This window comes from Globicephala melas, chromosome 17 (genome assembly GCF_963455315.2).
Source record: "Globicephala melas chromosome 17, mGloMel1.2, whole genome shotgun sequence".
NCBI lineage: Eukaryota > Metazoa > Chordata > Mammalia > Artiodactyla > Delphinidae > Globicephala > Globicephala melas.
The window spans coordinates 48,499,936-48,516,666 of NC_083330.1; the positions used below are offsets into that span (position 1 = coordinate 48,499,936).

General features: G+C 39.0%; 1 protein-coding gene across 1 annotated transcript in view; it reads left to right on the top strand.

The window, feature by feature from the left end:
• Positions 1-16,731, top strand: part of ZFPM2 (zinc finger protein, FOG family member 2) — a 462,647-nt gene that overhangs the window by 303,991 nt on the left and 141,925 nt on the right. Inside the window, exon 5 of the mRNA XM_030863080.3 lies at positions 3,227-3,338. Within this exon, the coding sequence (XP_030718940.2) occupies positions 3,227-3,338 (112 nt within the window). The remainder of the gene's footprint in view (positions 1-3,226; positions 3,339-16,731) is intronic.

Sequence of the window (16,731 nt, forward strand, 5' to 3'; positions counted from 1 at the left end):
GGATTTTGCACAAGTAGCAGCAATAGTAGCAACCTTATTCTTCCTGATTAAAAAAATCTTTACTGTCTTCCTTCTGCTTAGCGCTTTAAGCACAGAAAGGTTTTGCTTGATATGAAAAGGTCCTTCAAGATCTGATTCTAACCTGCTTTTCTGGACACATATGCCGTTATGGCCCTTCCACTTATAGGTAGTGATAATAATAGTATCAATGATGATTCCAGTGATGACAGGTAACTGGTATCTGGTGCTTTCTGTATATGAAGAACAGCTCTAAAGACTTTATATAAGAACTGAAACCAAAGAATCCCAGAACTAGTCACTATTTCCTGTACATACCACTCTTATACACTGCTCAGACTTCGCCCAGGCCATTACTAGCAATTGCAAATGCTTCCTGTCTCTCCTTCAAGATCTTGCCCGAAAGTCACTTCCTGCATGATATGATACCGTCCCAGAAGCCACAGGACAGGAGTTTCTCGCCCTTCATTGACCCCAAAACAATTGACACATGACTTTGCACTCCCTACCTGCTACTGTTTGCCTTATAGTAAACTTTTTTTAATGTATCTGTATCCTTCACCGAAAAAGACCTCTTCCTATTCCTAGCACCCAGCACAAGACTGGATAAGCAGGTTCCTTTGTAAAATTAATGGAAGATTGTGGTACCGGCAAACCAATTGATTTACTTTACAGCAAAGATTCCCTAAAGAATTTGTGATCAATGTTTATTTTTCATATTATCTATGGAAAATTGTAAAAGCTGCTTTACTGTGTAGAAATCCATGTGGCTTTAAGAACTTTGGGTATAAAGATGAAATAATTTAAGGTGCATGTCTTTCTCATGAAATAAGAGAATACAGTAGGAATGAGCCAGATGCCTGTTGTTAAAGTCTGTTATTTAAGATCAGAAGAGAGCAGATGTTACAAATGACACCACTAAATCCCCCATGCGCAGGCTTATCGAAACGGTGGAGTCTCTCCCGTGACTAGTTCTGCTTGCTTGGAGACCTGCTGCCACTGATCTGTGGACTTACCTGCTTCTCTAGTAGTAAAAGGAGCTGAAATATGCATAATTAAGACCTATGATTTAATTGGATATGGGCCACTATCACTTCAGATTGAAGAAGCTTACTTGTTCTCAAATTATATTTTGAAAGTGGAAAAACAAAATCGTCACTTAGCCCAGCGGTCCCCAACCTTTCTGGCACCAAGTACCAGTTTCGTGGAAGACAGTTTTTCCCCGGGGTGGCGGGGATGGGAATGGTTCAGGCGGTAATGCAAGTGAGGGGGAGTGGCAGATGAAGCTTCGCTTACTAGCCCATCACTCACCTCCCGCTGTGTGACCAGGTTCCTAACAGGCAGCAGACAGTACCTATCTGCAGCCCGGGGATTGGGGACCCCTGACTTAGACTAATAACCAGAGGGATAACTTGATAACACTTTGTCTAGATTGTTTTAAAAAATTATAATATTAAATTACTTTCTTCCCCCAGGGCTTTCAGATAACTGTTTTTCATGGTTTTACTTTCCAAATATTAAGATACATAGTTGAAAAATTGAAGACTTTAAAATGAATTAAAGTATGAATATGAAAAATCAGTATGCTAGTATTTCTTATGGTTGATCTGGTTTACTGCCTCCTCTGTTTTAATATTTGAAGTATTTTTTTAGACTTATTTTTAATTTGTCCGTCATGGTTGATTTTTTCCATTAAGTAGTATATTTTATGGTAGTTTTTACCTCTTACAATATAATTGATACATCAAAAATGGGTTAGGGGCTTCCCTGGTGGTGCAGTGGTTGAGAGTCCGCCTGCCGATGCAGGGGACACGGGTTCGTGCCCCGGTCCGGGAAGATCCCACATGCCGCGGAGCGGCTGGGCCCGTGAGCCATGGCCGCTGAGCCTGTGCGTCCGGAGCCTGTGCTCCTCAGCGGGAGAGGCCGCAACAGTGAGAGGCCCGCGTACCGCAAAAAAAAAAAAAAAAAATGGGTTAGCATTGATTTTATGCATAGCTTTTAATATGGCTTTGCAGTATCAATAGAAGATCTGTGTCTCATGCACTATCAGTGTCGTCATTTGGCCAGTGAAACGAGGTTTCCGGATTCCTGAGAGATTTGAAATGGCTAGATTACATAGAACTCCTCAAGTGGATACTTGCTAATGCCAATTTGGGAAATTTGTGATAGCACATAACATGTGGGAAAGTCCCATAATGGGCTGAGATCTCTCCGGTAGGATCATATCTAGGTGAAAATCCAGTTCAAAAATTACCTTGAGACCCTGGTATTGTACTCTGTGTTGTGGTTTCATGATAGTTGATATACAGAACCTGGGCTGGTGAATGATAAACATCTGAATGCCAATTCACTCTGACTCATCGGGAAACACCAGACTTGCTAAGGCTTACTTATTTCCTCCCTGGTTTATTTCCTGCCATGTTTAACATAGTTAAAGACAAATAATTTGGGTTGCAAACGGCCTAAAATGATGACCCTTTTGAGCCTTGTATTTAAAATGTACACTGAAAATATTTTGTTAGAACTAGAGCACTTGTCTCCCTGCTTCTATGCTTTTCAGAGCAAGGAATGTCATGCTTTAGTTGCTCTGCATCTGAATTTATTCCCAATTCCTCTTTTATAGTCTTTTCGGAGACAGTGTATGGTGAGTCATTAGTATTAATATTATTTCAGTTTCAGTGGGACTACATGTCCATACTTAGAAAAGGGTGTTGGTGGATTTCATTATTCATTCAGAATAAATTTCTACTCTAATATAAATGTTGCTCAGGATAGAGCTTTGAAATGGATCCTGATTCTTTAAATTCTTTCCTGTCTGTTTCAGGAAATAGTGAGATCCTGTTGATAGTAAAGTACAATGTGTCTAAAGTTCACTTCTAAACACTCTGCTCTTTGCGATGAAAGTCATCTGCATTCTTTTTATAATTCAGAGCTGCAAGAGATCTGTCTAATCTTGGAGATCTGATCCAGTATCATTCAGAAAAAAAAATATTCTTGATAATAATTCTACCCTTCAGATTAGTGAAAGCAGTCAAGCTTTACAGCTTCTGTCGTCTTAAAAAGATATCATGAGACAGGGGAATAAGGACTTGGATTATGGTTTAGGAGATTTAGTTATTTGGAAAAATAAAATGATTAGTACAGTTATTATTCAACTTTTTAATCAACGAAAGCAAATGGCATCCGTTTGTTATCATTCTTTCTACAGAAGACAAAGGCTCAGGTCCCCATGGTGCTGACTGCTGGTCCCAAGTGGCTCCTGGATGTGACTTGGCAAGGAGTGGAAGACAACAAAAACAACTGCATTGTGTACAGCAAAGGTAAGTGCAAGATCATTTCCCTCTGGCTTTGGATGTATTGAAACCTGAGTGTTGCAAAGTAGAACCAAATGAGCTGAAAGGGGAGCACAAAGTAAAATGGGGTCCTCTCTCTTCCCTTTTCCCTTATGAATCTCCCTAACCTGTGGTTTCAGCAAGCCTACTGGGTTTTTTGTTTTTTGTTCTTTTCCTGTACAGCATAAAACAAAATGTGTTAGACCATTAATTACTTAGCGCCATACACATTCACCTAACCGTGGATTGGAGTGCCTTGACTAGTACCTTCCTCGCTGTTACTTTTATTCAGAGCGGGTTTGATGAAATCTCGGATTCCTCTCTTAGGCATCATCCTTCAAAAAGTAAATTCCTTTTGAAATTTGGCAGTCCGTGTCAGGGTGTCAAGGTGCGAGTTTCAGAAGACGCTGCATTCCAGCCAGTTTCCTGAATCACACACGATGAGGGGATAGCTGAAAAGGAAGCCATTGCAAAGACTGAGAATTCCTCCCCATGGTGATTTCTGAAGGGCAGGGGGCAAATGCTAGGGAGGAAGCGATGGCTTGCAGAGCATTGCCTTTGATTTGCTCAGTGTGGCATCAACCTAGACTGCGTCAAACAGCTACACCCCGGCTGCAGAGGAACCGCTGCTCCGGGACACACAACATGGGACCGACTCCCCCAAACTCAGGCCCCTCCACGTGTGTGGTGTGGTTTGCCGCACTTTTCTCCATATTCAAGTTCTGGGCCCAAGCTCTGTACTTTTACAGTGAAATCCCTAATCTCACTCCTTCGTAAATATTGCAAAACTTTGTGCTTCTCATGTTTAATTTCTTTTCGCTTTCCTTTTTAACCAAATAGACCTACTGAGATCAAAGATGTATTTGCACATTGAACCTAGAAACCATAAAAGCATACAAGGGAACAAGCAAATAAGCACCCCTATCAATATATTAACATATAAAACACTAATCATAACATCAGAGACTCTTAAAAACTTGCTAGAAACAATTACAACTTGTTCCTATAATCATTACAATTTGTACACTTATAAGAGGATTGCCTTTAAACTACCATAAGCCTTTGAAAGTTGAAACACCAGAAAGAGGGAATTTGCAAGCTAAAAAGACAATCTGCACACCAGGATCTGATTATATTCCTTTTCCTTCTGTAACTGCTGGTCTCATACCCACTTATTTTCAAACACCAAATACCTGTGGTATGCTGGTAGGAGCTTTTAACTAGAAGGCAAGTAAGATTTTCCCAGGATATGTCACTATGTTCTATCAAAATGGGAAGCAATATTATAGTGAACCAGCTTACCAGTGTCCACATTCAGAACGCAAACACTGCAAAAGATGGCTTGGAGTGTAGGATCAATGACTGGGACTAAATTTTTGTTGTACAATATCTTATCTCTATGATGGCAATGCAATATGGAGGAACCAAGAGGATAGCTATTCTATCATAATCCAAATCCATTACATGTTTAAATCGGGCATTGTTTTAGAAGAGATGATTATTATATTGTTACATAAGGAAAAACACTATAACCAAATTGTAATTCTGTGTTCAATGGAGTACGTTAGTTTGAACATGTTTACGTGTTTGCATTATGGTTAGATGTACCTTAAGCCTCTTGGCAATAAACATTTTGGAGTAATTTGTAGAAGCTTATTAATTAACTCATACAGCATGGATTGAGCCCAACTGTGTGCTAGCTTTGTACATGGATAATAACAGCCACCCTTTATTAAGCACCCCTGAATCCTCTCCTTGGTACTCCCATACCAAATTCTATGCACTTCTCTCATTGCTCTTTTAACCTCGTTTTATGATTATCATTTTATGTTTCAAAAAAAGAGTAGTAAAAAGTTAGGTATTGTTGCCTGCCTTTCCAATCTACTCTATATTTACTGAGGGCAAGGATTATGTCTCAGTCATCTTTTTATCCTTGGTCTGGCATGCTGCCTGTACAAAAAGAGCACAGAGTAAATAATGATTGGTTGACCAGATAAACAAATGATGAATGGCTGCTAGAAACTATAATAGGCACATCACATACTGTGATGATGACCAATATGAATTCCTAATATTCAGTAGTTTTTAACCTACAAAAGGTAACTCGATATTGTTCAACTTACAAGAACAGATGGCGTTGCAATTCAAATAACAAGGACTGCAGTAACTACTGTATATGCGTAATTTCATTTAATCATCAGTTAATACCTCCTAGTAGGTAATTAACATCCTACCCAATTTTATAAAAAATGAAATTGAGGCATAGATAGATTAAGTAATTTGTCATGGTCACATAGCTACTGAGTGTTGTTTTTCTTTTTAATTGAGGTATAATGTTGATTTACAATGTTGTGTTAATTTCTGCTGTACAGCAAAATGTTTCAACTACTAAGTGTTTAAAGTGGGATGCAAACACACATCTGTCTAATTAAGGGCCTGAGTTGTACATATTAGAATACGGTCTCCCTGCATTAAGCTTTCAAGCAGCTAGATGAGATAAGTAGTGTGTTTCTTAATTTACACAACCTACATTGTGTGTGACGTAGAGCAGTAGTATGTTGTCCCTGGTCCAGGAGAGCTAACAGAGAAGCCAAATTTAAATCCAGGTTTTGATAATTCCAAATCCTATACTCTCTGTACTGTGTGACGCTACCTTTCCCCTTGACACTATTACATGATGAATAAATTCTCTTAAACTACTCAAGCATTTCTGTGCAGAAATCACAGAGTATTATTAGAATATGACACTTACCAAAGTACACTTCACATAACCCTAAGATTAAAGGAAAAGTCCCAGGACCAAATATTGCCTATCTTGGCCCCTCTTGAAAACTCACAAGGCCTTCTGGTATGAATGCTCTGAGAAGTCCTGTAGTAAAACAAAACAAAGTAAAAACCTGTGTAACTCGTTTGACTATAAGATATGCATATATTTTTTTCTCCAACCGGTGGACATCCATTGGAGCATTGGAATTAGTTCTCTGGTTAACACACTTGGGAAAACTCTGCTGTAGACTCTACTTTGATCTCCTAGGTGGGCTTCAGAGGCCTGGTGCTAATTCCTAGAATTCAGGTTGCCTTTGGAGGAAGGGAATCGTTCACTCAAAGTTCTGTGAATACCTCGATATTCTAGGATTATACTAGGGATTGTTCTCATCATGGAAAATAGGACCCCAGGAATCACTCCTACCAGGACCACATGAGCTCTGAAGCCGTCTGTCTTCACGGGCTTCTCAAAGCAAAAGAGTTTTGCAGTTGGAAGGGTTTGGTGATTTAGATTTGATAGGTACATATTGACTTGAACATCCGTAATGTGCGAGACATTTTCATAATGTGTATGTTATTTATCAGTTGGGGCTGTTTTGTTTTCAAATGATAGAAATCCAAATGAAATCGGCTTATACAAAACATAATCAAAGTGTAAGTGTGTGTGTGTGTGTGTGTGTGTGTGTGTGTGTGTGTGTGTGTGTGTGTGTGAGCGTATTGGGGGTAGGGGAGTCCATCTGCTCATATAACTGAGAATCCAGGGATCTTCTAAACTTCAGGATCAGTTTACGCTTTGTCCCCAGACGGTCTCTATCTTCTGCCTCTTCTTTCTTTGTGTGTTTCATCCTCAGAAATGTTCTTGTCAAGTGGTGGGAAACTCCAGACTTCTTCTACAAGCACAGCAATCCCAGGGAAAAGAGAGCTTTTCTGAGTTTTACTTGGGGTACATCACATACCAATGCTTGAACCAATTAATCCCTATGACTCTTCCTTACAAACTACAATCATCTGTAGACCTAACCCCACATAAACCACTGAGACAGAGGAGAAGTAGTTCCCCAAGTGAAACCAAAGTGCTACTTCCAGACAGAAAAGAACGGTTGCTTGATGGGCTAACATCCATGTACCCAGATGCAACACGTTACTCCTAATGTCTAAAAAGCTCTCCCTGAAGATGAAAAGTAAATCCCAGATGCCAAAATTGCATTGCCTTATTCTGTTTTCCAGCTAAGAACCTAAACTACTTATGAATTCTAGGCCAAAAATCACCTTTATTGGGCCTGGCTATCTGAAACTATATTAGTACCTATTTACAAATAGAATGTAAAATACATATATGTAGCATTTTTAAATGCCTTAACTGTGAAATTTTTTATAATATTTTCTTATGGCATGTAACTATTACCATTTAAGAAACATGCTTACTTTTTGAAGTATTTTTAAATGTGGGCTAGCAGTAAAATTAAATATAATTATAAAATTTTCATTTCCAGGGTGTCCATCAAATAATTATTATCAAATTACATCACTTAGTGCTATTTGACAGGCTGCCATCATCCTGTTTTATCAAAGTAAAAAAAAAAAAGTATAGTATTTAGCATTAATATTATAATCTGATGTACCTTTTTTTCCCTGCCTCAACTACCCCCTGTCATTCCAGAAAGTAATTAGCTCATCCAGACACTGATGGACCAGACTTGTTGGGTTGTCTGGTTTCTGCCATTATTCTCAGCAGACTCCAGATAATTCTAATTTACTTATCTCCAATGGAAAAGTACTAAAAAGCACCATGCTGAAGTTAAAGGGAGGCTGCTGGAGGGGAAGATGAGCAGAGGCCTGCCCACTCACTCCTAAAATCCATGAATGCCTGTCGAGCATTGGAAATTAACTTCTTCTCTTTTCCCTATACCTCTGTATTTTTTTATAGCATTTGCACAGTATGGTGCCCTTTCTCATTTGTGAAAAGTAAATAAGTTACTTCGAGTTTCATGTTTTTGAACGAAATTAAACCTTTAGCATCTTGCATGTGAGTTTGTTCATTCAGTTCACTGCAAATGAGGAAAAATTGAATTATTTGGGTTTTCGTGGAGTGTTATTTCAGAGCAGCCACATTCTCTAGGTATCTGGATGAAGAGAAGAAACATTGTCAATCAAAGGAGTGAAAAAGTATCAGCTAACCCTCAATCTCACCTTAACCATGGAAGATTTCTTTTTATATAAAAGCACAATATCATTGTAAAAAACTGTTGCTTACATGGAACCTTGGGCAAACCACGTTTCCTCTTTAAATCCTGATTTTTTCAACTGTAACAATGAAATAGCAGTGGCCGTCTCACAGGATCTTTGTGAAGATGCACCCGTACGCATAACTGCATATGTTATTATAAATATTGCTGACAATCTTATACTCAGTCCAGTTTGCCCTTTTGGTTATATGTCAGGACAAATTTAGAGGAAATGAACCCAGGCCTCCATGTTGGTATCAAGCAAGTGTGTGAGAAAACCTGGTCATCAGATACCAGATTTATAGCCAAGAATTCCATAAATCCCATTTGGTCCCTGTGAACCCACAGTATCTGCAGAGAACTGCATTATAGAATCAGAGGCCAGAAAAGCCTTTGCCTAAAGATATTTTTTCCCTTGGGCACATGATATTTTTAATGAAAGTCATATGTAAAAAGCTAGTATAAAGATAATAGTGATGATAATATTAAAACTAACAATAGCAGTTACCATTTATTAAGCACATATTCTATGCCAGGCATGGTTTTAAACACTTTACATACGTTTTCTGGTTTACCGCTACAAGAAAATTATGATGTAAGCAGAATTATTCCCACTTTACAGATGAGTAAACTCAGGTTTAGGTAAGTAAATAGTTCAAGGATATATAGCTCATACGTGATGAAATTGATATTCAATCTTAAGCGTGTTGACCTTGATTCCCAATTATGCAATTTAGCAGAGTTTTGATGATACCATTTACTAGGCCTAGATTGTAGGTTATTGGTCTTCTTCACAAATTTACGTACATATTTATCAATGAAACTTTTTTTTCCTTGCTCTGTGGTTTGGTTTTTAAGAAAAAATTTTCCAGAACTAAAACAGCAGTGACAGCAGTACCTTATGCTAATTTCCCTGTTGCTTCGAAGGCCACAGCAATTTAAAGTCATGTAGAAAACTAATCTCCAAATCATTTTGTGACCATCTTCAAAGTTCTGATTTTGCTTGTTTGGACAAATGTAATCATGCAATTAATTCAGTTAAGCCCTGACTGTGTACTACGTTCAAGGTCCTATACCGGGTACTGTTGAAATAATGACTGTAATTCTAATATAACCTAACTTGGATGAGCAACTTTCTGCACACTGACTAAATTGATCAACTGTTTAAAACAAAGATCTTTCATTAGAAGGACCCTTGCAAAAGTCTGGACTATTTTCCACCTTAAAATAGAGGATCTGTTGCATGTTCCTAGAATGTTGAAACAGCCTTGTCTAACATGGCAGTCAGTTTTCCCAACTAGCCTACGAGTCCATGGTTAACTTTACTTAAAGGACCTAATGCTATATAACTAAGAAAGTAATTTAAAAAGAAAAACTTGTGCTCATATTTAAGTGTTTATTTAACCATTCTGTAGTTCACAGAAAATGTATAACTGTTGTCTAGTTTTACAGTATTCTTCTTAAAAGAGGGTGGGTGCCTCGACCAAATATTTAGCAGCAGGAATTATAAAATCATAAGGCGATTAAGTTAGCTAGCCGCAGAATTCCAATATTGCTTTTTAAATGACTTCAGGATATAGGAGGTACTAAGGTTATTATCTGTTATCAGGAATACAGTGGAATTGTACAACTGGATAATAACCAAACAAACTGACACAATGTAAAATTACATTATCAGTGTGTTAAAACAAAATTGCGCCCTAAAGGAGTCCACATGCCAGCTCAGAGCTGCAGTGTAATTATGCTTAACTCTGATAATTAAAATACAGCAGAGATCAACAGAATCATTTTCATTAAGAAAATTATTAATGATGGTGGCATAACAGTAATTGATTGCAGGGCACCACAGGATAACGCGATGCCGAAAACCCAATATGTTTCATGAACATCTGAGGCTTTTTCTGGTTATGTTCTCTAAGAATGAGAGATGTTTGGGGGGTGAGCAATTTATTATGCCTGTTCTAGGAATCAGTGATTGCTTTAAATGGCTGCTTTAGAAAACCATCGTTTTGATTCAAATTGTCATTTCTGAGGGGTTCTTAAGGTTGAGACAAGTGACCCCACCAGTGAATGTGTTATTTACAGTGGAGCTGTCTGTTGCAAATTGCAGAATGACAGCAACTTCAGCAAATATAGGGCCTTCTGCCATTTCCATTTTTTACTATGCATTTACTGTTTTTACAATTATGTTAGTGATTTACTGATGTTATTTCAGTCTGGGTCTGGTCATACTGAATAGTTTATGTCCTGAGTTATTATTAATGTATGCTATTTGATGTGGAAAAAAATACATTTGTTTTCGTATCAACATCAACTGTGAGTTTCCTTAATGAAATGTTGGTAAATAATCCTGCACGATAATACTATTAATTACTTCAGTGGATTAGATGAGCTCTCGTATGTTGGAGAAAAATATTCTAAACCATCCTGGATCCATGCGTGAATGAAGATTCTGTCTCTTAGGGGTAAAAATCCAGGTAGGATGTTGGCAAATGATAAGAACTAAGAATATATCAGTTTCATAAGTATAAAAATGAAAAATGAAGAGTGGGGTCTTCTGAGAGGTGACTCACTATCATTCAGGGATGTTAGCTTGTCATTCAAAGTGATGCTAATCTTGAAAGCTACCCCCAAAAGGATCTTTATCAGCTAAAATGAGGAACAGCTCTTTAGGGTGAATGTTTTCAGAGTAAGATATTGTGAATATTTCTTTAAAACAGTGTATTACATAGAAAAAAATTATTGTATTATAATTCCAACTGAAAAGTAGAGAATGAGGTTTCGTGCCTAGTATGATTATAATTGTATTTTAAAAGTATATGTACAGCAAAACACATGGGGAAGAAATATCAATACATTGAAACTATGGAAGTATTTCTGTAAAGGTGGTAAGGTTTGGGAAAATCTTTCTGTATTCCTCCTTTATAGTTTTCTTCACTTTGATTATTGTCCTTATATAATTTAAGAAAAATATTTGCAAACGAAAATCACCCTTTGTCTTAACTACACTCCTGCTCTTCTTTTTATACAACCCAAACTAACAGAACAAAAATCTTTGCCTTACCCGTGAAGTCCCTCATCCATGGAATTTAAATTATATTCTAGTGATATATATTTTTCTTTAGTATCTCTGTAAATGTCCTGACACTTTGTATTTCATAAGATAATTTTCCAGATAAAATAAAAGTAACTGAGCACAGGCTCTGCACGTGATATGGCCCAGGTGTCATGAGGGATACAGAGGAATACGAAACACACCCCTGACTTAAGGCGTTTGTTAAAAGAGCTTAATTGATGAAGGTTGCATAACGCTGAGTTCTGTCTTACATGGTCAAGGCAAAGTTGACAGAAGATGTGGACTTTTGGTTGGATATTGAAAGTTGAATATAAATTTGAGAAATGGGGGAAGGCATTTGAGGAGGTTGAAGTGTGTGCCTAAAAGTTTACAGGCTGCGTTACACGCCGTGTTTTCATGAGAGTGTCAGGGCACGCTTTAGAACAGAGAATTTACAAATAAGACTAGGGAGGGGCAAGCCTGCAAACGTTTCTGAGGGCCATGTTGTGGGTTCGGTTGAGTGCTCAGTCTAAAGACCTCATCAAGGGGGTCATGGAGAGCTACTGAAAGTTCTGAGGCACACATATTCACATTGGGATTTTACTAAGATTATTGATTATTGTGTCAAAGGTAAAGCTCAGGTCCATCCACTAATAAAAACAAGACTTTATCTGTCAAGAAATAATGTTGGTACCTATGTCTTCCTAGAAGATAATATAAATCTTCCTCTTTTCTCCACTCATTACCTGACTCCAACAATTTTTTCAACACCAAATGTACCTCCGATGCCCTTATGTCTCCACCATCATTGCCCCGCCCACCAACCTCCCGTCCTTACTTTCAGAGGACCTGACTTGGATTCCACGGGTCCATCTTTCTAATCACTCGCTTGTGCCCTCTCACTTTTCTCTCCTTCTCTGGCCTTTAGTGGCCTGAATACCCTCATTCTAATCAACCCAACTTTCCACCTTCCCCTGGCTTTATCCAAGCAGCAGAAGCTGGCGGAAGTAATATTTATAAAGTGCTTAGAACGGCGCCTGATCCACAGTGAGTGCTATACAAATGTGTGGTCAAAATACAACAATGAGGCCGTCACCACCGCCCAGCAACAAAATTACAACAGAAACCAATGCGGACCAGTTTATATTACATTTGACCGTGAGGTGAATGGGATCCCTCAGTGTAAGTAGCCTGGCGATACAGATCTTTTTTCCGAATCCGTCTTCAAAGTGACTATGGCAGACTTCTGTCTCCCCAAATATATACCATCCCCTGTTAGATAATGGCCTTGCTTCTTGTTTTCCAGAGAAAATGGAAAAGTAGAAGCACATACAACCCTCCAACAAGTGGTTTCCTTTTGCAATTAGCCTGATTACAAGGATCAGTATGGCCCGTGAGACCAAATCTGACCCACCACCTGTTTTTGTAAATAAAGTTTTATTGGAATGTAGCTACCATGATTTGTTTGTGGCTGCTTTCACACCACAACATCGGAGTTGAGTAGTTGTGGCAGAGACCCCCTAGCCTGCAAAGCCTGAAGTGTGGGTTATTTATTTACTATGACTCTCTAACTATTCTGTTCCAGGGTCACAGGCCCTTGCTTTTGTTTGAAAATGCAAAGAATGCCTCTGCCTCAGGGCCTTTGCACTGTGCCCTGCTCTGCCCCCACATGGGCCCCTCTCTTGCTTCATTCAAAACTGTCTCCAAATGTTGCCATCCCAGAGGGTCTGCCTAACTACTCTGCCTCTGTTTCTCTCCTTGTTCTCCTCAGTATTAGTCACTTCAGCCTGCTATAACAAAACACCATAGGCTGGTAGCTTAACACCAGACTTCTTTCTCACAGTTCTGGAAGGTGGAAAGTTCAAGATCAGGGTGCAGGCAGATTTGGTATCTAGTGAGGACCCATATTCCTGGTTTACAGATGTCCACCTTCTTGCTGTATCTTCACATGGTGGGGTGTGTGTGTGTGTGTGTGTGTGTGTGTGTGTGTATAAGGACATTAATCCCATCATGAGGTCTTCACCCTTATGACCTAATTACCTCCCAAAGACTTCACCTCTTATACCATCACATTGGTTGTTAGGGCTTCTACATATAAATTTAGAGTTGGGGACACAAGCATTCAGTCTATAACATCTCTCTCATTTATCTTCATATCTGGCATTTTAGCATTTATTTTAAAAATTTAGTGTCATCCTCCCACCCCTAGAATGAGAGTTCTTTAAGGACAGGAATTCTGTCTGATTTTTGAAGCCATCTATGACACATAGTAGGTGCTCATTAAATATTTATGAAAGAATTAATCGATAAATGAATGGGTTATAGCTTTTTCTTTACTGTGAAAAGCAATATAAAGTATGGATTTAATAATGTTCCCATGATTAGGAAATCTGACTTGGTTGAACTTTCTGAGATGTCCTCAAACTTTATGCCTTACCTTCACTATTGAATTTTAACTCTCATGTTTATAATTTACAAGGGGTCTTTCTTGTTCCCTGACTGTTCCTTTTTTTCAACATCTTGCTCTTTTTAATATGGATATTTTTCCTTTATCCCTGAAGTAGGATGTGGAGAATGATTAGGAAGCTGTGTGTCCCATGCATTGTTTCTTACTTTCTCCTGCCTGTTTTTGTCCCTGTATTTAGTGTTGAAGCTTTCCTCAAGTGGCTAGAGATCCATGAATACCTACTTCGTCGTTTAAGAGTGGGGCACTAAGGGGTGAATGCAAGAGCAGCCTGAGAAGGCAGAGCTTGTCAACTGGTAGCTTTTGTGTGGGGTCATAGGATGACAACCTAGCCATGGTAATGAGGTCTCCAAATGACAGTGTATATAATTTTTTGTCTTAGCACGGTTAGCTTCTCCAGAGAACGCCAGTCTCATTTCTGAGATGGATGAGCCTGCAACCAGCAATCTGAGGACTTTGTGGGCAAAGTGGACCAGGTGGTACATTGGGAAAGTCCTATCTCATTGCTGAGAATGTAGATGTTCCTTTAATCTTCTAATGCAGGTGAAACTTTAGTACTACCTTTGGCTGAGCCTCTGTCTCCGGATCTAAAGCCTCTATTCCATTTCTTCAAAGACTAAGCCTCCAGAGTGGGAAAGGAATGTCACTTAGCTCTGCTGGGAATAGCTGAGCAAGTAGAGCTAACAGCTTCTTACTTAGAAGGCCAGTCCTGCAAGTTTTAGCTCCACTGCTTACCCTACCTTTCAAGGTACCAGGTGCCTTTACTCTCTGATCTTTTCCAGGATTCTGCAGAATATATCTGCTTGCTACTTGTTGGCCAGCTGCTCAAGTACTTGGATTTCGGCTTTCTGTGCTCTGCTGTGTCATCTATCACTCCATCAGTTTTCTAGCTTCCAAGATGTTATTGACTTCTGTTGCCTACTCTGCCCCATCTCTTTGCCCTTATCATCGTTTTTTTCTTCTCTACCGTCACGTTACTGAAAGGGAGTAGAAATAAATGTATGCAATCAATTCATCATATTTAACAGGAAGCCCTCTCTACTTCTTTTCTTAGGTAAGCTTCTGCAAAGTTTTTGCATGCATTCCTTTAACTTCCTGAATTCCAGCATCTTCTCTTTTGCTGTTTCTGCCTTCATGATTCCATTGAAGTGACTCTGTCACAGGTCTCCTTGTTGACAGCTTTTTATTCCACGAGGCTTGATCTGATTTATCCCTTTCCACACCCAGTGCCAGGTTTCTCCATCACTGTCCAGCCACTAAACATCATTCTCTAGTCTTGTTTCTTCTCATTTCTATGTTTCCCGTAGCTTATCCCATCTGGAATTTTTTTTAAATTATCCTACTACTTATAGTTTCATTTCTCACTCATCCTCCACAGATACCCTGTACTCAAACTATACTCAGTTATTTAAAATTCCTCAGCTATTCTTTACTTGCTCATATCTGTCTTTATACATCATGTTTCTTTTGCTTAATAAACTTCTAGACATCTTTATCTTGGCAACAGGTATCATTCAAGACTTAGCATGTATAAGTGCCTCTGAAAAGCCTTCTGTGCCCCATCCCAGGGAGAGAGCTCCAGCCTGTGCATTGTCCCAAGTTGGACGTGAACACCTCAGATGCAATGACACCATTTCTCACTTCTCCTCCGCAGACAATACATAGAATATACTCACTGAATTTTGAATTATTTTTAATGGGTATTAGGATGCATCATTCAACATAGTAAACTCTAGTGGGACTTGCTTTTGTTTCAAAAATCACTAGTATGAACATCATTTGAAAATCCAGTACTCAAAATACTCTTCTCTCCACATCTAGAAAAGTATTCCATGTCTTAGCAAGATTTTTTAATGCTGGAGAATCTAATACAAGAGGATTTCTTTGGAATATCCTATGTAAACACAGCATACATTGTGCTACATCAGTTAGAATGAAGGGGTGTAAAAGAATTTAGAAAAATTAGAATCTATATACATGCCAAAGATGTTGTCAAACCTTAGGGTTTTATTTGACATCTTTTTACAGCAGCCATGCCAGGACATTGGCTCACCATTACTACACAATTCTTTGTGGATCCACTTGACTTTCTCCCATCAAGCAGTGACTGTGTCTGCTGTTTTTTGTTTTTTTTTTTTTTTTTTTTTGCGGTATGCGGGCCTCTCACTGCTGTGGCCTCTCCCGTTGCAGAGCACAGGCTCCGGACGCGCAGGCTCAGCGGCCATGGCTCACGGGCCCAGCCGCTCCGCAGCACGTGGCATCTTCCCGGACCACCGGGGCACGAACCCACGGCCCCTGCATCGGCGGGCGGACTCTCAACCACTGCGCCGCCAGGGAAGCCCTGTGTCTTCTGTTCTTGCTCTTCACTGGGGGGAAGTCAGCCAGACCTCAAGTCTTTGCTCTGAGACGTGAAATTGGAGGCTTTTCATTTTCCCTTGGTGTTTAAGTCAACCCCATTTTTGAAGGCTATTTTTAAACTAAAAGGTCACCTTATATGCCATGACATACAGTAGTACTTCAGGAAAGTTATATTCTCATTAGTTCTTCTTAAGTATGTGAAGACTGTCAGACAACAGTGGGGTCAACCAAGACAGTATATCGTGGTGTTTCAAGCAAGAATATCCCAGCCAAAAGAATGGATCCAAAATACACCATTTAGGTATGAACAGTTAAGCTTTTTCTATCTATCTAGTTATGTAGTTCTATCTACCGCCCATTGAAATTCAATAAGAATAAATGACTTTAAGCCAGTTTTTCCTTCAGAAATCTAGTATTTATCATCACTGTCTGGTCTCTGTTGTCAGTAAAGATTTTCAAGAATGATGGCTCTCCAGTTCAGTACCCTTTACTTTGTGCACTCTTTCAAGAAAT